Source organism: Eptesicus fuscus, chromosome 7 (assembly GCF_027574615.1).
Source record: "Eptesicus fuscus isolate TK198812 chromosome 7, DD_ASM_mEF_20220401, whole genome shotgun sequence".
NCBI lineage: Eukaryota > Metazoa > Chordata > Mammalia > Chiroptera > Vespertilionidae > Eptesicus > Eptesicus fuscus.
In genome coordinates, this window is record NC_072479.1 from 55,502,498 (window position 1) to 55,522,923 (window position 20,426).

The window sequence follows — 20,426 nt, forward strand, 5'->3', positions numbered from 1 at the left end:
AAAACAGTGCCTAGGTCAGTGGTTTTCAGCACTAACTGCACATTAAAATTATCTGGGCAGCCTTTTAAAAATAGCTATGCCCAGCTCTTTCTGATTAATTGGTCCAGGATGGGAAACTGGCATACTATGTCTTAAAAGCTCCCCAGATTCTAATACACAGACAAGATTAAGAATCATCTGCTGACAAGAATGGCTTGGCCCAACTTCCATTAACACATTTCTTTTTAGGATCTTAATATGAATCAAAGGCTGTAGAGCACACTCTCTTCAGCCTAAGGGCTGATAATTTAAAAAAAAAACAACTGATCATTTGTTTACAAATTATTCATGTAAAAATAAAACGCTTCCCTTCCATGATTCTTTTCACTGAAGCCATATTCAGTTCCTTGCCGTCAGGATAGATTCTCCTAAGTCACATTTAAGCTCTATAAACCAGGCAAATGTTCCAAAAATACAATATTTCAGCATTCAAACTGATCTCCCAGACTGCCACCTACACCTCGGACCATACACAAATTTTTGTCATATCACACTTCTATTTCTTGGTTTTGCAAAATAGCATCACCAGATCTACCTGTAGTGTCAACACTTTTTTTTTTTTTTTCCTGTCTAATCTTCAAAGGCCACAAGTCCCTTTTCTCCATAAAGCCTTCCCTGGTCACTTTAGGCCCCACTGATTTCTTCCTAGTACGAATTTATAGTCTCGACCACTTCTTGGCTTTTGTTGTACTTCCATTTAAACTTTAACCCACTTTGGGGCCTGTTTGCCTAACCACCTTAGAGACAAGAACTATTTTTTTTTAAATAATTGGATCAGTTTCCAGAACAAAGGCTCACAAAATATAAATGTTTGGATGCCCACTATCAAGTCATAACTTTCTGACCCTCTATACCTCTCCAATTTTTTTTTCTTAAATATATTTTTATTGATTTCAGAGAGGAAGGGAGAGAGAGAAACATCAATGATGTTTTGTTTTTATTAGCTGCCTCCTGCACGCCCCCTACTGGGGATCTAGCAGCAACCCAGGCATGTGCCCTGACTGGGAATGAACCTGGGACCCTGATGCCCTATCCACCTAGACAAACCAGCTAGGGCTCTCGCCTCAACTCTAAAACTCGCTTTAATGAGACTAGGGCATCGTCCTACCAAGCATTCTCAGGTAGATTTTACTAATTTTCTGACTTTTGAGGTTCTACAACTTGTGCCATACAAAACCAATTAGATTCCTGTCCTCGGTAAAGGGTTTTCTGGCTGATCTGCCTGCTTATCGCCTTTACAATGTTCCTCATTTCTCCCCTCGAAATCTCAATTACCTTTCTATCTAGACCATTTCCATAAGCAATGCTTCTTTCCAACCAGCATCCCACTTCCAACCTGCCCCATTCCCTCCTCAGAGGCCCATTTCTAAGCCCTCGTTCTCTTCTCTAAGATGGCCACCGCAAAACCCAGGAAGAAGCGCATTCCACCCACGCAAGGCCGCCATCCTCCCGGAGTCCAGCTGGACGGACCTGAAGGGAAGGGGGTCATCTGAAGACTGGGAAGGGCCAGAGGAGGGAGCACCAAGGAAAACAATGGCTGCGCCGCCAGCCCAAGCCAGCGCTGAGACTACGTCACCGGAAGTGAGGCTACGTCACCGGAAGTGAGGCCCCACCCCTAACGTCAGGCGCCGGAAGGGAGCGTTGCTAGGGCGCGGGGTGGAGACGACTGTGTGGAGAGGGTGTCTTGACTCAGGTAAGGAGGACGTCGTCGCGGCCCTGGCTTTGGGCCCCCAAACCACTCAATTTGGGTGCCGGGGCGCCTTCTCCATCTGTTCTCTCCCCTTTCACGCCCAAGCCTCCGCCTGGCGGGTTCTCCGCGCAGCTGTTCGGCTGCAGGCGGTTCCCCCGTTTTGTCCCCTCGAGGGCCGAAGGCCTAGGGCCGAGGGCCGCCCACCACCCGAGCTCCTTTGTCTACAAACAAGTTAACCACCTTCCCCTCTTCTCCTGTTCCGTCCCATTGCTTAAATCTACTCGGAATGTTCTGTTTAAAGAAGGAAAAACGACGTTCCTGAGCCCCAGCTCTGTTGAATGGAACCGGTTACCTCAGACTACCTTCACCCCAAACTAGAACTACTTTGTGTCATTTGCCCTCCGCCTGGCGGTTCTCCGCGCCGCTGTTCGGCCACCGGCGGTTCCCGGCTTCGTCCCCTCGAGGGCCGCCCGAGCTCCCTTGTCCACAAACAAGTTAGCCACCTTCCCCTCTCCTGTGCCGTCCCATTGCTTCTTAAACCTACTCGGAATGTTCTGTTTAAAGAAGGAAAAGCTATGTTCCTGAGCCCCCAGCTCTGTTGGGTTTAACCGGTTACCTCAGACTACGTTCACCCCCAAACTAGAACTCCTTTGTGTCATTTGCCCGTTTCACCGCGTCCAGTACCAGGGAAAAGACACAAAGGGCCGGTTAACAGTTGAAGATACTAAAATGGACAAGGCTGATGATGCCGCTATGGATTCCAGTGGCCTTTACCTGCTGTGATTAGCCTTTTGGCCCCCAAAGGATAGGATGGCATCCTACAAGTGGTTGAATCTGGTGATCATTCCTTTAAATGCCTTAAAATCAAGGAATATAATACTTGGTTCTTCCTTCCAAACCGCTTTTATTTTGATTTTAAAAGTCTAGAGTGACCATGTACAAGTAAAACATGTCGAAAGAAAGGTCAGAATTTCCTAATCCAGACTAACTAACATGTTTACGACATTTTCACTAATGGTTATAATTAACAACTGGGCTCTGCAGCCAATTACTAAACTAGGGTTCCAGCTGATCACTGGTATTTCTTTTCATGGATTCCAAGGCTGCCTATGTCATAGAATGGGGGGAAGGGGTATGGAATTATAGGAGAGCTTGCTCCAGAGGCAATAACTGTAAATCTGGCCAATTTTCAGACGTTTCTTACAGGATGGTTTTATATACATTTAGGTTTTTCCCTCCATAATGATAAGTTTATTTAATCCCAGTGCGCAGTAGGAGGGATCTCTAGTAGAAGAGAATTCAAACTGCAAAACCAATTCTTGTCTTTTAATCTCCCACATTTCTGTTACAGACCTGTTCTTTTATGGTTCTGTTATCCATAAAATGGGAAGTTCTTAAGTCCTAACATTCAGAAGTTTTACCTCAAAGCATGGAGGGAATGAATGTTAACTGGAGAGATTAAATAACCAAGTCTACTCGTTTTAATATAGGACAGTGCTCGGCAAACTCATTAGTCAACAGAGCCAAATATCAACAGTACAACGATTGAAATTTCTTCTGAGAGCCAAGTTTTTTAAACTTAAACTTCTTCTGACGCCACTTCTTCAAAATAGACTCGCCCAGGCCGTGGTATTTTGGGGAAGAGCCACACTCAAGGGGCCAAAGAACCGCATGTGGCTCGCGAGCCGCAGTTTGCCGACCACTGGCATAGGAGATTGGGGGACAGAGGGGAGGTAAAGCATCAGTGGAAAACGTGTGGCACTTCCTGATCATGTTTAAGAAAAGTCATTGAAATAGTAAGCGATTATGTCTCTGAGCATATTGGATGGATTGAGTGTACAGACTGTCTTAACAGGCTTCCAGCATTCCCAACTGTCAGCGGGGAGGGAGCAAGACTGGCAGCCTTTCCATCCCGTATTTTTTTAAAACAATAGTATTTTTGTGGTCTTGATTTGCCCTCTCATGTCAAACAGCATCAAACCCTAACAGATGGTAAATGGTGATTGGCTACTGTAATGGCACTTAAAGGAGACTGACATCACCTCAATACATTTTAAGTTAGTAGTCAGATGTGGTTTTTCTTAACTATTTGGGAGCCCTATAATTTATTCCAAGAGTGTGAATTAAGCAATGATATTGAAATGCTTTAAAGTAACAAAGAATGCTTTAAAGGGGAGGAAATATGTGAGGGAGGAGGGCACTAAAGGTTTCTCATATTGAATTTGGGTAGCTTCAATCCCAGTTTGACTCAACCTCTTGGGGCCACCTTTATGTACATTTCATTTCTGATTCACTGAACCACTGCTTTTTTCCCCCTCCCCAGCACTTGGATTCGGCTCCTTCATTTCCAACATGGAAGAAACTTACAGTATGTACTTCTTGCTTTTAGAAAATAAGTTAACTTGCATGCAATTTTATGTCTGACAGGACTTCTAATGTGTGGCAAAGATTCATATTTCTCCTAAACTGCTGAAGAGAAACAGTCTATGTGATAGTAATGTAGAGAAGTGCCCAAATTTGAAATAAAATATTTAAAATTTAAATAATTAAAGAGGTATGAGACATCATCAAGCTTTGAAAAGGCTGCAGTTGGGACACCTGTGTTTCCTTTCTATTTTGAGGAGTAATATGGTATACATAATATTGTTGATGTAGATTGAGTTTTAGGATTAAAGAAATCCTAGGGAATATTCTTATTTCCCAAGCAATCTAGGATTCTTAGATAGCCAAGGAAATCAAGAGGGAGCCAGCACTAGAATCACACAAGTGTAGAACCAAAAGAGACCTGAAAATGACTTTATTTAACACTCAAATTTTGCACTGAGAAAACAAAACCTAGAATAATTTATTTGCCCAGGCATATACATCAATATTTCACTCTTAGGTATCTGCCAAACACAAATACTCATACAATGCGCAAAGAAGTATATAATAGATCGTTAGTCACAGCATCTATACTAATAAAAGGGTAATATGCTAATTAGACTGGACATCTTCTGGATGTCCTTCCAGACAAAACCACGGTGGCAGGGGCCAAGGCAGAAGTGTTTAGGGGTAATCAGGCCAGTAGGGGGGAGCAGTTAGGGGGCGGTCAGGCTGGCAGGGGAGCACTTAGGGGTATCAGGCTGGCAGGCAGAGGTGGTTAGGGGCAATCAAGCAGGCTGGCAGGTGAGCGGTTAGGAGCCAGCAGTGCCAGATTGCAAGAGGGATGTCCGATTGCTGGTGCGGGGTCGGGCCTAAACCAGCAGTCAGACATCCCCCGAGGGGTCCTGGATTGGAAAGGGTGCAGGCCGGGCTGAGGGACCCCACCCCATGCACGAATTTTGTGCACTGGGCCTCTAGTTGTAGATAATAGTAAAAACTGGAAACAACATAGATGTCCATCAGTAAGAGAAATGATTAAGAATCTATGAGCCCTGGCCAGTTTTTCTCAGTGGTTAGAGTTAAGGGTTATAGGTTCGATTCCCAGTCAAGGGCATGTACCTCAGTTTCGGGTTCACTCCCAGCCCCTCCCCTAGCCAGGGTGTGTACGGGAGGCCACCAGTCAATGTTTCTCCAGTCCCACCTCCCTTTCACTCTTTTTAAAAATCAATGGAAAAAATATCCTTGGGTGAGGATTAAAAAAAAAAAATTTGCCGAAACTGGTTTGGCTCAGTGGATAGAGTGTCGGTCTGCGGACTGAAAGGTCCCAGGTTCAATTCCGGTCAAGGGCATGTACATTGGTTGCAGGCACCTACCCGGTAGAGGGTGTGCAGGAGGCAGCTGGTCGATGTTTCTCTCTCATTGATATTTCTAGCTCTCTATCCCTCTCCCTTCCTCTCTGTAAATAATCAATAAAATATATTTTTTAAAAATAAAATAATTTACAGGACATTCCTTTGCAGTAATGAAATATTCCTTATATGGATTCACATAGAAGGAGCACAAAGATACGTTAAGTAAAAAAAAAAAAAAAAACAAAGGCAGCCCTAGCCAGGTGGCTCAGTTGATTAGAGTGTTGTTCCATACACCAAAAGGTTACAGATTCAATTCCAGGTCAGGACACATACCTAGGTTGGGGACAGCCAAGGAATGTTTCTGTCTCTCGCTTCCTCTCTCTTATTCTTCCTCCCTCCCTCCCACTCTTCCCCTTTCTTTCTCTCTAAAATCAATAAACAGCCCTGACCGGTTTGGCTCAATGGATGGATCGTTGGCCTGTGGACTGAAGGGTCCCAGGTTCGATTCCGGTCAAGAGCATGTGCCTTAGTTGCAGGCACATCCTCAGTAGGGGGTGTGCAGGAGGCAGCTGATCGATGTCTCGCTCTCATCGATGTTTCTGGCTCTCTATCCCTCTCCCTTCCTCTCTGTAAAAAATCAATAAAATACATATATAAAAAAAATAAAATCAATAAACATATCCTCAGGTGATGTTGTTGTTTCTTTTTGTTTGTTTTTTTTTAAGTAAAAATAGGTACAGGAAATCCCACCACACACCACAGTATGGAGGAAACTTGGACATTATGCTAAGTGGAATAAGTGTCACAAAAAGACAAATACTATGATGAAATATCTAGACTAGTCAAACTCAGAAACAAAACAGTGTTTGCCATGGTTGGGTGGAAAAGGGAATGGGAAGTTGTTTAATGGATATAGAGTTTCAGTCTTGCAAGATGAAAAAAATTCTGACAGAGGGAACCCCAGATGGCAGCATAGGTAAATACCTAACCTGCTGCCTCACACAACAATTTCAAAACTACAACTAAAAGACAAAATATCTATCACCCAGAGCCACGGGAGGGCTGGCTGAGTGGGAGTTCTACAACTAGAAAGAAAGAGAAAAGAGCATTCAGTGCACAAATGCTGAAAAGCTGAGGTATGGAGCACGTGCGATCCGGGCTGGCGGCAGATCCCGGCTGGCAGCGGGTGTTGCTTTCTTCAACCCAAAGGGAAACAAGCTCCCGATTTCTCTGAAATCCAGTTTCTGGGGAGACGCATGGGACCCAAACTCCTACGGGGAGAAGCTGGACTGTCTGCCATCAGGTCGGAAAGTGAGGGTGGCTTCCTTGCAGAGCTGCGCGCGGGAATGATTGTTTGCTGCGCTGGGGCGCGAGACGCAGGGACGCGGTCGGAGGCGCGGGATGGCTGGCTGCCAGCCATCGCTGCTTGCCACGCCCTAGCCTAGTGACGACCTGAGACCCCATCCCGCATACCTACAAACACACCCAAGCTCCAAGCAGCAGCTTTTGCATATGAATGGCCTTCACTATTGCAGCTTAACCTAGCAAACTTGCAATCCGGTTCAGACAGCTCCAAAACCTCCAAATCCCAAGCAAAGAGGAGAAAACTGTAGTTCTCGCTGTAGCTCCTGCAGGGTGGCATCAGACAGTAGCTGACCTGCACCTCATTGGAGATCCAGAAGCCAGTGTACCTAGTGGTCAGTGTGAGACACAGATTTCAACTCCTCACATCCATAAGTGACACATTTAAGAGGCAGACTCAGTGAGCACCAAAGCCCCACTGAAACAAGGCCTGCACCATAAGTGTGTCTCCAGCGCAGCAGTTCTTCCATTATAAACACAGCGGGTCCCCACAGCCAATTGGCCTGGAGGACAATTCCTCCCAGTGTACCAACAGCAATCAAGGCTTAACTACACCAAGACTTTCCATTCAGCCCACAAAGGGGTGTACCAGTAGCGTCCACCTCAGGTGATTGGGGAAGCTGAGCTACTGGCCCCTATAGGTCACCTACCACACAAAGCTGCTCCATCAACACAGGGAAGCAGCCAAAATGCGGAGACACAGAAACATGTCACAAATGAAAGAAATGGAGGAAAGCAAGCTACAGGACAAGATAGAGTTCAAAACCACATTTATAAGGTTACTCAAGAATCTTCTAAAAACTGCTGAGAAACTTGATGAGACCTTCAAGGACCTTAATGAGAATGCCAAAAAAATGGAAAAGGACCAGTCAGAAATTAAGCATACACTGTCTGAAATAAAGAATATACAGAAACTCAACTGTAGATCAACGTACCCCAAGAATCAAACCAAAGATCTGAAATATGAAGAAACAAAAAACACCCAACCAGAAAAAGAAAAAAGGATCCAAAAATATGAAGATAGTGTAAGGAGCCTCTAGGACAACTTTAAGCATACCAATATCCGAATTTTTGGGGTGCCAGAAGAAGAGAGAGAGCAAAATATTGAAAACCTATTAGAAGAAATAATGACATAAAACTTTCCCTACCTAGTGAAAGAAATAGACTTATAAGTTCAGGAAGCACACAGAACCCCAAACAAGAGGAATCCAAAGAGGACCACACCAAGACACATCATAATTAAAATGCCAAGGGCAAAAGACAGAGAATCATGAAAGCAGCAAGAGAAAATCAGTTAGTTACCTACAAGGGAGTACCCATACGACTGTCAGCTGATTTCTCAACAGAAACTATGCAGGCCAGAAGGAAGTGGCAAGAAATATTCAAAGTGATGAACAGAAGAACCTACAACCAAGATTACTTTACCCAGCAAAGCTATCAATCAGAATTGAAGGTCAGATAAAGAGCTTCACAGATAAGAAAAAGCTAAAAGAGTTCACCACCACCAAACCAGGATTACATGAAATGCTGAAGTGTATTCTTTAAGAAGAGGAAGAACAGTCCCGGGTCCGGGTGAGGCCTCGCGCACCTAGCTCCAGGTGAGGCCACGCGCCCCTGGGTCTGGGAGAGGCCACGTGCCCCCGGGTCCGGGTGAGACCATGTGTCCCTGGATCCGGGTGAGGCCACGCGCACCTAGGTCCGGGTGAGGCCATGCGCCCCTGGGTCTGGGAGAGGCCACGCACCCCTGGGTCCGGGGGAGGTCACGCGCCCCTGGGTCCGGGTGAAGCCGGATCCCGGGTCTGGGTGAGGCCGTGTGCCCCTGGATCTGGGTGAGGCTGGGCCCCGGGCCTGGGTGAGGCCACGCGCCCCTTGGGTCTGGGTGAGGCCACGTGCCCCTGAGTCCGGGTGAAGCCGTGCCCCTGGGTCCGGCCGAGACCAAACCAGAGGGAGTCGGACCTCCGTTACCACCATTTGTCCACCATCCAGAGCTGAGTGGTCAGTGCTGACATGTACACATAAGGAACTGGTAGACATTGAAATTGGGTCTCTAAAGAACTGTTGATCCAGAAAGAAACTCACTACAGACTGATTCATTTGCCTGTCAGCATAACTATTATTGCTCGTCTCACATTCAGTTCTTATAAGTATATCTCTCGTGACACATGATCTCGCTCATCTAGGGGAAATGAGGAACAACATAGACTGATGAACAAGAACAGAACCAGAAACAAGGAGGCATCGATCGTACTATCAGGCCTCAGAGGGAGGATAGGGGAGGGTGGGGGGAGGGGGGAGAGATCAACCAAAGGACTTGTGTGCATGCATATGAGCCTATCCAATGGTTAAGTTCAACAGGGGGTTGGGGCATCCGTGGGGAGGGGTGTGGGATGGGAATGGGGGGATAAGGACAAATATGTGACACCTTAATCAATAAAGAAATTTTAAAAAGAACAAAAAGGTAAAGGTAAAAATTATGAACAACAAAAAGACATCAAATACATACCTACCAACAAGTGAATAAAAAGTGAATAAAAATCAAGTGAATAAAAAGTCTGAAGAACAGAATGGACTGGTGAATATAATGGAAACAGGGACATAGAAAGGGAGTGAACTGACAATTCTCAGGGGGAAGGGGGTCTAAGGGGTGTGGGAAGAGATTGGACAAAAGTCTTACACCTATGGATGAAGACAGTGGCGGGGGGTAAGGGCATGGGGTGGGTAGCGGAATCAGGTGGAGGGGGAATCTATGGGGGCGGGGAAAAAAGAACACCTGTAATAATCTGAACAATAAAGATTTATTTTTTAAAAATTCTGGAGACTGGTTGCACAACAATGTGAATATACTTAACTCTGTTGAACTGTACACTTAAAAATGGTTAAGATGGTAAATTTTATGTTGCATATATTTTATAGCCATTTAAAATTTTTTAATTAAAAAGAAAATAAAAATTTTAAATCTAAAACAGGTTAGAGCTAACCTAAATTACTAGAGACCAAAAAGTAAAGCATTATGGTAGAAAACTATCATTATCAAGTCTGACGTATGCCACTGTGTGGGCAGTAAAGTGTGTATGAATCATAAGGTACGTCCAGTCTGTCTGCTGCTGACATGGCTTAACATTTGCTAGTGATGGAATGGACTAAATGAAAGGATTTAATACGAATTTCATCTGTGAACTCACCCTGAGTATCCTGAAGCTTCAGATGAAAAGATTGCTGGTCAGGATATGCCTGGTTGGCATAATAAGCCTGCCTGTCCTCTAAGATTTTTTTCTTCCTATTCATTCTGTCCTTCACGTCACCTTTCTGGCTCATTTACATCATGGTCATGGTTAGCAATTTATTCCATGTTTACCACTCTTCCAGTGAAACTGTCTGTTTCAATTCCCCACTAGCTTCTGATTTTCATAGCAGTCTACTGGTTTATACGCCTTTTATCAAATGTAAATTGTTTATCTTATTTCACTTTTATCATTGCCTTCAGTGGGGACAAAGCATTTTATTAGGTTGCTTCTCATCATAATATACTGAGAATGTGCTTAACCATTTAATTTCCTGTCCTTAACCAATCTATTAAAATTTGGGGCTCAGCCTGGGCAACTTGTAAAGCCTAAGGGTAGTTACATGTTCAGAGAAACTTCTCTGAGAGACATGTTCAGAGAAATTTCCACAATTCCAAACTATGGAAATAATCCCTGAAAGTATAGCCTTCTAAGGGTAGTTTTAAATAGCATGATATAGGTTAGGGGCTTTCTTTCACATAATGGCTTCATATGTCTGCAGGTTTCTTAACCTCAGGAGGCTCTGTGTTTGCAGATTATTCTGTTTTTAATATGGCGAATTTGATAATCCCTAAATTAAAGAATTCTGGTTTTTTCTCATGCATTAAAATATGAAAGGTAAAACTAATCTTATAAAGGTATTGGTTTCATTTGAGAGGTAACTTGAGTAACCAAGATCAGGAACTACTTAAAGTAGTAGTGAATTAAAGCAGACAGGTGAAAAAGAAGTAATCTATCAACGAATATTTCTCAGTCTTCCATAGAACATATCACTGATATAGAACAGTGCTTTTTTCATGTCATGGCATACTAGCAAATAGACAGATGCTTTTGAGTGGGAGTAACTATCCTCAACTTGCTCTGGGACTGTTGGGGTATGGGAACACTTGTGTGTGGACCCCTACATTGAAATATTGGCACACCATTCATTCCAACCTTCAGCATACTGGTTTGGAAGCTCTGGTTAGCTAGCTAGAATATAAATGACCCTGAATTAGCACCTTTAGGAATGGAAAAGAGAATGTCATGTCATGTAACTTTGTTTAATAGTAAGGGTGACCAACAAAGAAAACGTCAGTATTTTTTTCTTTTTTACATTTGTATTGATTTCAAAGAGGAAGGAAGAGGGAGAGATTGAAACATGGATGAGAGAGAATCATTGATCGGCTGCCTCCTACATGCCCCACACTGGGGATTAAGCCCACAACCTGGGCATGTGCCCTGACCAAAAATCAAATGACCAAAAATCATAGATTGATGCTCAACCACTGAGCCATACCAGCTGGGTGAAAACAGCAATATTTAAGTACAACCAAATATGAATTAAAACCTTATCCTTTGATCACTGGTTTTGCTGGACTTAACACAATTTTATCTTATCAGAGTTAAATGTTTAATTACCCTTTTATTTAAATTTCAAGTTGTTTTCTGACTGTCTTATTCTATTGTTGCAGATTCTGTTAGAAAATACATTGTGCCTTTTAAAAACATGAAAATACATTGTGCCTGCCCTAGCCAGTTCGGCCTGTGGGTCCCAGGTTTGATTCCGGACAAGGGCACTTGCATTTGTTTCGGGCTGGATCCCCAGTAGAGGGCATGCAGGAGGCAGCCAATCAATGATTCTCTCTCATCATTGATGTTTCTATCTCCCTTCCCTTCCTCTCTGAAATCAATAAAAATATTTTTAAATAAATAAAATGCTTTAAAAGAAAGAAAATACATTGTGCCTATAATCCTGTAGTTATCCAAAGACCTATTAAGCTTTATACATATCCTGTTTTTCTCTCTATCTCAGTAGATTCCCTGGACCCTGAAAAGCTATTACCATGTCCCTATGATAGAAACCACCAGATCAGAGCCTGCAGGTTTCCTTATCATCTTATCAAGTGCAGAAAGGTAGGATATTTTCATAATTTGCCCTGTGATGCCCTCAGTTCTTTTTTAAAAAAACAAATTCTGTAAATATCAGATAATTTTAACATAAGTGTTAAATTGCCAGAATTGTTTTGGGAATCTACCTTTGTATTAAATACCAACATTTATAGAAAGGAGTTTGTTTACTTCTTGGGTACATAAGTTTTTTCCTATTTTGGTTTTTTCCCCCCCAACTAGTGATAAGCACCCATAGTGATAAATGGCTTCTCTGGAATCTTTCTCCCTTTGTAAAAAGAAGAAAAACTAATTTTTGCTAGCAATGAGAAAATCCCTTCTGCCTTGTGAATTTGATGCGTTCATTGTCCTGATAAGGATTGAGTCAATAATACATTGATTTCTGATATTTTTGGTTATAAATTTTAGAGAAGTTAGAGATTAGTTAGACCAATAAAAACTTATTCCTAAAAATAACTCTTTTTCCAAATTTCAACAGCATCTTTGAGGGCTGGGGGGAAACCAACTTATTAGAGTTTCTTCTCTGGTCATTCTTTTGTATACTTAGCTGATGTAAATGACTTTGATGCTGGTATATTAACTGAGGCACTTTGAAAGATTGTTAGAGTGCTGATGTCAGATACAGAGGCCAAAGTTCTGCCAGGACTGATGCTTGGAAAACAGTTTTGGTACTTAATCCAAACTGTATACAATTTATGTATGTATTAACATCCTTTCATGAGTGTTTCTCTTGTAGTCCTGGAGATATGATTATAATGCCGATTTTTATTTCTCCAGCTTTTTTTAATCTTTTGAGCAAATATCCCTTAAAGTTGAACATGGACCATATGCATCTGAAGATACCACCACAATGTCCTCTTCTAATGCTCTTAATCTTTGGCCACAAAACCTTTGCATTGGAATACCTGATATCCCTTAGAAAAATCATGGAGACAAATGCCCTCACAATTTTCTCCGTCCTCTATTTTTTTTTTCCAGCCTTCTCCCCATTTCGCATTATTTTTACTTCTTTTTAGTATTGTGTGATATATCTTTTTCTTCTCCTAGTAAGTAAATTTCTTAATTGCTGCTTTATTACCATAAGATTTGAGTAACATTAAATACTTTGTTTTAATAAGAAACTTGGTCAGCAGAGTAGACTCTTATCATTTGGGCTTTTCCTTAGTGAAATAACTGAAATAAAGGTCAAATTGTGCAGAGCCTCATTTTAGGCATCATTACTTTAAATAAGTGTTCCCAAGTTAATCTGAAAAATCATTGGTTTGCTTCTTCTGCAGCTCCCTTCCAACAATTATTTTCCAGCCCTATTGTATTGCAGTAACAGGGACACTACTGCAATGCAGACTGGGAATGTGTTTTAGCATTACTGTGTATCCTCAATACCAGCTTTCAAAGACATCCAAAGAGCTCTACCATTACATGCTGTGCCACTTGAATCTCATGACTCTGAGACACAGGGAGAGAAGATGTAGTTCTAATACCCAATTCTAAATTTGCTCTTTACCTCCATATAAGCCGCTTTAACCCAAAATCTGTGCTGTCAGTCTCTATAGTCATAACAAAGAGACTTACGTTTTGATGATTTTGAGATACTTTATGGTCTGTATGAGTGATAAAAAATTTCCTCTTAATTTTCTACTATGAATTTACCTATCATAGATAAGCTACAAGTTTATTGAGAGATTTTAGGGGAGCCATTTATAGATAAAGCTGAGCCATGCCCCTTGGACTTTTAAGAGGTCCAGAGAATTGATAGACCCCTTAATTTTTGTTCCACAGAATCATCCTGATGTCGCAAACAAATTGGCTACTTGTCCCTTCAATGCTCGCCATCAGGTTCCTCGGACCGAAATCAGTCATCATATTTCAAGCTGTGATGACAAGAGTTGTATAGAGCAAGACATTGGTAAGACAGACTAGCTAAAATGTTTTGGTACTAGAGGTTAGCCCCTTTAAATTTGTGTTATCCTACATTGTCACCTTGATTTTTGGCTTTCCATATTGAAGAACACTTTCAGCAGGAAAAGGATGTCAGGTTGTTTTTGTCAGAATGCTTTCTCTTCTAAACAGCCTGATTCACTTTACCAATAATTCATCTAACTAAAAAAATCCTTTTACCACAGATATGATAAATATATTTGTTTCTGCTGTTTCTTTCATGTGCTCTCTCAGCAAGGGGATAAGACCACTCTGTATATCTTTGAGAAACAAAGACCCATTGGGCTACCCTGCAACATCTTTGGCCACTAACCCCTTTAAACATAAGTTAGCAATGTCCCGTTCTCATGTCAAAATCTCTATTGTCTTTCAGTCAACCAAACCCGGAACCTTGGACAAGAGACTCTGGTTGAGAGCACATGGCAGTGCCCTCCTTGTGATGAAGACTGGGATAAAGGTAAGTGCTTCTGCATCTTTTTCTGCACAATATCTAAATCTCAAGTCATTTGCTTTAGACAGAAGGAAGATTTTCCTTTTTTATGAACATGCCATGTTGTTCAGAATGCTTTGTTATTTTTATTGGGCCCCAAAACGAGCACATTTGTATGTTTGTGCAGACACGTGGAACAGCCTCTCCCTTCTTGATTGGAAAAAGCACTTCTTTACATCTGTTTTTTTCCATAAATTGTGCTATGCCATCTGTGTTTGGCTGTTACTAGGCACGTTTATTATTATTTATGTCGTTTGTGTTTATATTCTTCAATTAAATTCCTGCTACTGTGTCACTTAGGCAAGGTACTTGATCAATTTTTACTTCCTTCTCTAAACTTAGGTGTGTTATTTCCCATCTTACAAATTAAACTAGCATAAACTGGTGTCTTATAAGACCACAAACTATGTTTTGCTTCCTTTGGCAGATTTGTGGGAACAGACCAGCACCCCATTTGTCTGGGGCACAGCCAACTACTGTGGCAAGAACAGGTAAATGAAATTGTCTCATTCCCAGCATTGTCTCCCCAAATCAGAGTGCTTTGTTACCAAAAACAGCCACCGAAGCATGAATTGATCTCTTTCCTTGATGACGTTACTTGGTAGTAACTTAGTCTAGATATTGTTTTGGTGGATTATTTTTCTTATTTCTTCCTTGATTCATAAAAGGGTTACATGCTTTGTGTTAATCACTGTGGGAACACAGAAATACTAGCTTATAGTCTAGCAAAGGAGACAGTGGTGCCAGATATTATGTCTTAGTTGAGTTTTTTACTAGGTTCATATTATTTTAATGCTTAAAAAAAATCCCCAGCTATACTACGTGGATCATTTTTACTCTTGGTAACTAGTGTTTAAGGAAAAAGTAATCTTAAAAGTTGTTTGTTTAAGAGTGGAGAATCCAAAACACCTGTTGGGTAGGGGGAAAAATTGCATCTCTTCTTCCCACTGATTTTGCATATAATTTTGAAGTCTATAAGATTTCTCATTATTATTTGATCTTTAACCCTTAGATCACATTTCAAATCCAAATGAGAATATTTATGGATTAGAAAATAAAGGAATGAAATGCTAGACTTCATTTTTCCCCCCAATTGAATACTTATCCATTTTTATTTCTTGGCTCCTGAGGTCAGCTAGTAATTGTAAGTGTACCTTATTTTGTAAGTGTGTTCACTAAGATAGAAAAACTTAAAAATGAATTTCATTGGTACAATTTTAATTTTTTCTCAGTTCTTTGAGATTTGTTGCCCTTGGTATAATTGTCTTGGCATTTTATTTTATCTCATGTTTATTGAGTGAGTTGATGTGTTTGTCATACAACTGAACAGTAGATGGCATTACTGTTTATCTCAATTTCTAAGAAATGAAAATACTTAGACCCATCTTAATGCCTGTACAGAACAGTGGGCTTTCCAGAGAAATGGTAATCATTCTAATTGCAAGAATGTTTTGATGGAAATGTGTTTACATTTCATAATGTAGGCTGTTTTGTTTTTCCCCAAATTACAAAAAAAAACACATTTTGATTGTCTTGTGTGTGCTTGCCTGAAGAATACAGATATGCTGGCATAGTCAGATTTATCTTTCTTTTTGTAGCCCTGCAAGCAACATAGTTATGGAACATAAGAGTAACCTGGCTTCAGGCATGCGCGTTCCCAAATCTCTGCCGTATGTTCTGCCATGGAAAAACAGTAAGTGTAATGAGACAGAATGCTTTTATTCTTTTCTTTGTTCTAATAAATATAGTTAGTCTTGATATTCAGAGACATGTTTAGTCTGAATACCTTGCACTCCCATAACCCTGAAAATGAGCACCTCCTTAAATTTTGCACCCTAAGGACCTCACTCACTTCACCCTAGTCCTGGTTCTGGTTAGTACTAGGAAAGTACAAGATCACAGAAACCAAAAGAATATTTTCAAGATAGGGTAACCACTGACATCAAATACCATGAGTAAATTTGGGGAGCAATAAAAAGACTATTGCCCTGCCTGGCTACTGTGGCGCTGTAGTTGAATGTCAACCCATGCACCAATTCCTGGTCAGGACCCATGCCCAGGTTGTAAGCTTAGTCCCCAGCAGGGGGTGTGCAAGAAGCAGCTGATCAATATTGATGTTTCTTATCAGTGTTTCTATCTCTCCTCCCTTTCTCTCTCTCTAAAATCAATAAAAACATTTTAAAAAATAAAATAAGTAAGAACATATTTTTTAAAAGACTATTGCCCTGACCAGTGTGTCAGTGGTTAGAGTGTCAGCCCAAGCACTAAAGGGTTGCAAGTTCAATTCCTGGTCAAGGGCATGTACCTGGGTTGCAGGTTCAATTACTGGCCGTGATTGGAGTGCATGTAGAAGGTAACCAGATGATGTCTCCCTTCGATGTGAGGTGGGGGTTTTTTTGTTGTTGTTCTCTCTCCCTCCTTCCCTCCTTTCCTCCCTTCCTCTCTCTCTTTCTCTCCCCACACCTCTTCCCCCTCACTTCCTCCCTTCCACACTCTCTAAAAAAATCAATGGAAAAACTATTCTCAGGTGAGGATTAACAACAACAACAACAAAAAGACTATTGATTTTAGTTAGGAGGAAGTCATCCCTGACTTTCAAGACATAAGATCAATAGGGAATTGGGATTAGAAATTGGATTTCAGGGACCTAAAAGGAAATGTGTAGAGAGAACATGAAAGTTATGAGTCATAAGAATCAGCATAAAAATAGTATTTAAATGTCTTTCCTAGACATCAGAGGCCATGCTGAGCAAACATACTAAATTTGTATCATACCACCCTGGTAAAGAAATTCCCACATGTGGAACACCCAAGATAACCGTCATATTTAATATGAACTTTATTTTTCTAATGTTGCCTCCCAATTCAGATTCCCTTGGTTTCAGTCTTTGCTACAGTTTGAGTTAATTTTCAGGTGGCTAGAGGATTTCCTTTAAAAAAACTTCCCTTTGGATACTTGCCCAAAAAATGAGATCACCAAATCGTATGTCAGAAGGCTTGATAGGTAAAGAACTAACTTCTTTTCTCATGCTCTTGAGTAGAATGCAATCACTAATTTTAAATTCTACTTTTAACCCTGAGCGGTGTGGCTTGGTTGGAGTGTCATCCCATGCACCAAAGGGTCTCGGATTCGATTTCCAGTCAGGGCACATATCCAGATTATAGGTTCAATCCCCAGTACAAGCGCATATGGGAGGCAACCAACTGATGTCTCTCTCTCTCTCCCCCGCCCACCCCACCCCCACCCCACCTCTCCCACTCCCACTCCTTTTCCCACTCCTTTTCCCTCTCCTCCCCCATCCCCCTCTTCCTTCCTCTCTCTCTCTCTAATCTATAAAAGCACATGTCCTTGGGTGAGAGCTTAAAAATAATGAATGAGTGAATGAATGCATTCTTCTACTTTTATATTGTGATTCAATATACCCGAATAAATTGTTTGTGTTTAGTTAAGAGTAGAGGATGAAGTGAATTTCAGTTGACATGGTGTGTTTATTTTGAAATATTTCTACTCTAGATGGAAATGCACAGTAACTGAATATCTCATCAAGTAAGTGTTTCAGTTTTATTTCACTATCTTTTCAGATGGTAGCAAGATTTAACTGGACATAAAGCAATTGGGTCCAATTTTCTTTCAGATTATGGCACCAAATTAAAGCTTTGTGTGTCCCTATGTTTTTTAAGTATATAGCTTCTGTTATGGCTTTACACACTAATGAATAGGCATTTACTGATTAAATTAGAATTCAGTTAACACGCCAAGTTGCTTTCCTTAGAGTTACTACACATTGCCTTTTTCTTTTTTTTTTATCATTGTTGCATTCTAGATCTATCACACCTCTTTAATGGGCTGAGATTAATCAGACAGCTGTGCTTCACTGCTCTGCAGTTCTTTCCCTGTGCAGTACACTTTAACACATCAAAATATTCATACTCTTTTTAATGATCACTTAAAAGTTTTGGGTTTCTAAGAGTCTTGCACTGTTGGTCTTATCTGAATATTTGATTTAATAGAACTTCACAAAATCTATATGACGAGAGCAAAAAGCTTACTTTTCACATATGAAGTCTTTCCTCGAGGTTACCCTATTACCCATAACAGAGCCAAGTTTGGTGCTTCAAATGCTGTCCTGGCTGAATTTGCCCCTGGCAAAAGGAATATTTAAAAAGGCTAGGGATGGGAGTATATCCCCCACTGTCTTGAGCTAGTAAGTCCTCAGTGAATATTTAGTGAATGAATGAGTAATTGGCTTCTTGCCTTGAGTTCATTCACTTCCTCTGGACAGTGAATCAGTTGTATCTTCTGTGAGTTAGGGCTCATTTTATACCAAAGCAGATGTTTCTTCTGGTGAGAAGTAAAAAGGAGATTCTAAAAGTAAACACTTTTAACTATGGACCATAACTATCAGTTGCTTCCAGTATCAGCCATTTTTCTTGATAGGTTCTGACATTAAATTGTTAAATACATCAGGAAGGCATAAAATTATGTCTGACCCCCAAAGGAAAAGAGACACAATAGCACTGGGGTGTGCCAGGAAAGTGCAAACAGATCTGGATAAATCATGAACTTTGAATCCTTCTCTTACACACTGTACAAAATACTTGGTGCTCTAGTATGGATAGTTACCTAGTAAAAATGGCTACTCTTAAGGCAAAAGCCTAGGAGAAACTTCTATCTCTATAACTTAAGAAAAGACACACTTCTCATTTGGAACTAAATTTATTTTTCTGTGTAACCCCTGAGGAATCAAGAAAAAAAAATTATTCTATGTTAGTTAAGACTCTTTTAAATAGCCACAGACCTTCTTATCATTTTTTGAATGCCTGTTGTTGCAGAATTCTCTAGCTCTTGGAAGGATACAAAGGAAATAGAAGACATGACTTATTCCCTTAAGGACTTAATTCTGGGTAGAAAGTTTTTTTGATTGCACAGAGGTGAAAAGGATTTGTTTACCTTATAGTCAAGTATGCTTTATCCCATTTGTGTGTTTATCAACCACTCCATTTTTTAATAGATAGGCACCTCAAAAGCAAGTAATATTAATTTTTGTTCACATAATGTACATTATAATAGCTCAGAAAATATTGGTAAATTAGTGAGTAGTAGAGTGAATAAAAAGAAAAAAGATCAATATAAGTTAATTAGAATTAATCCAGAATTGTCTGCCAGAGTCAATTGCCTAGATAGTCAATTCTGATTTCCTCATCAGTCAAAAAACTGTTGACACAGGAGTGTACATTGATCTCTGCATAGAATGCTTTTAATTCAATTAACAAGTTTCTGTGTGCTTAGTGGTACTAAAGAGCTCAGGGTCAGAAGGTACTTGGTGCTCTGCCATTAACAACAGCAGATTCCTCCAGCAACGAAGAGATTTTAATTGTGTTGTAGTTGTGTGGCCCATTGTCATATGTAGTTGTTACCTTTGTCATTGAAAGGAACTAAAAATTCTTTTTTTCTCATTTCCTTACAGATGACTGAACCTAGAAGACTCTTGCTTCTTCCTGCTATCAGTGGGTTCTTCATTTTTTTCCTAATCTAATTATAGAAAGATAAACTGTCTGTGACTTTCAAACTGACAGATGCCTTTTTTTTCCCCTCCCCCCTTTTGAGTCATTTGATGCAAGAAAAACTCCGCATACTTTAAAAACTATTTCAAATAAACCATTGATGTAGATAGCTTGATAGTTTGGTCAAGTACCTGAGCCCCAAGATCAGAATGCACATCCCATTCCACATTAATGAAGCATAATTATTTAAAGAAGCCAGCAAACACAGGCAAGAAACTTGGGTTGAAAAAAGTAACTGAGTATTTGTGTTCTCTGACATACATGGACCAAATTCTTTTTCCCATTAGTATGAATGGCCCCATTTGATCAGTGCATCTCTTTACCCAGGGTCACCAAGATATCAATAGCATTTATAGGGCAAAATACCTCATTCTTGTTAGAAACTTGAGGATATCGTGCTGTCTAAATATTTCCAACCTAGGGTAGGTTTCTTGTATTTATCTCTCCTACATTCC

General features: G+C 40.8%; 1 protein-coding gene across 2 annotated transcripts; it reads left to right on the forward strand.

Annotated features, from left to right (window-relative positions):
- Window positions 1-1,659: 1,659 nt before the first annotated feature.
- On the forward strand, window positions 1,660-19,980 carry GTSF1 (gametocyte specific factor 1). Of its 2 annotated transcripts, none has more exons than XM_028144546.2 (9): window positions 1,660-1,732; window positions 4,053-4,097; window positions 11,884-11,984; window positions 13,758-13,884; window positions 14,290-14,373; window positions 14,834-14,897; window positions 16,005-16,099; window positions 17,921-17,953; window positions 19,875-19,980. In XM_028144546.2, exons 2-8 carry the CDS (start codon window positions 4,082-4,084, stop codon window positions 17,935-17,937), a joined length of 504 nt encoding a protein of 167 aa, XP_028000347.1. In that variant the 5' UTR covers window positions 1,660-1,732; window positions 4,053-4,081; the 3' UTR covers window positions 17,938-17,953; window positions 19,875-19,980. The 2 variants fall into 2 exon arrangements, with proteins under 2 accessions (XP_028000347.1, XP_028000348.1); XM_028144547.1 differs by having other exon boundaries at window positions 11,887-11,984.
- Window positions 19,981-20,426: the final 446 nt, after the last annotated feature.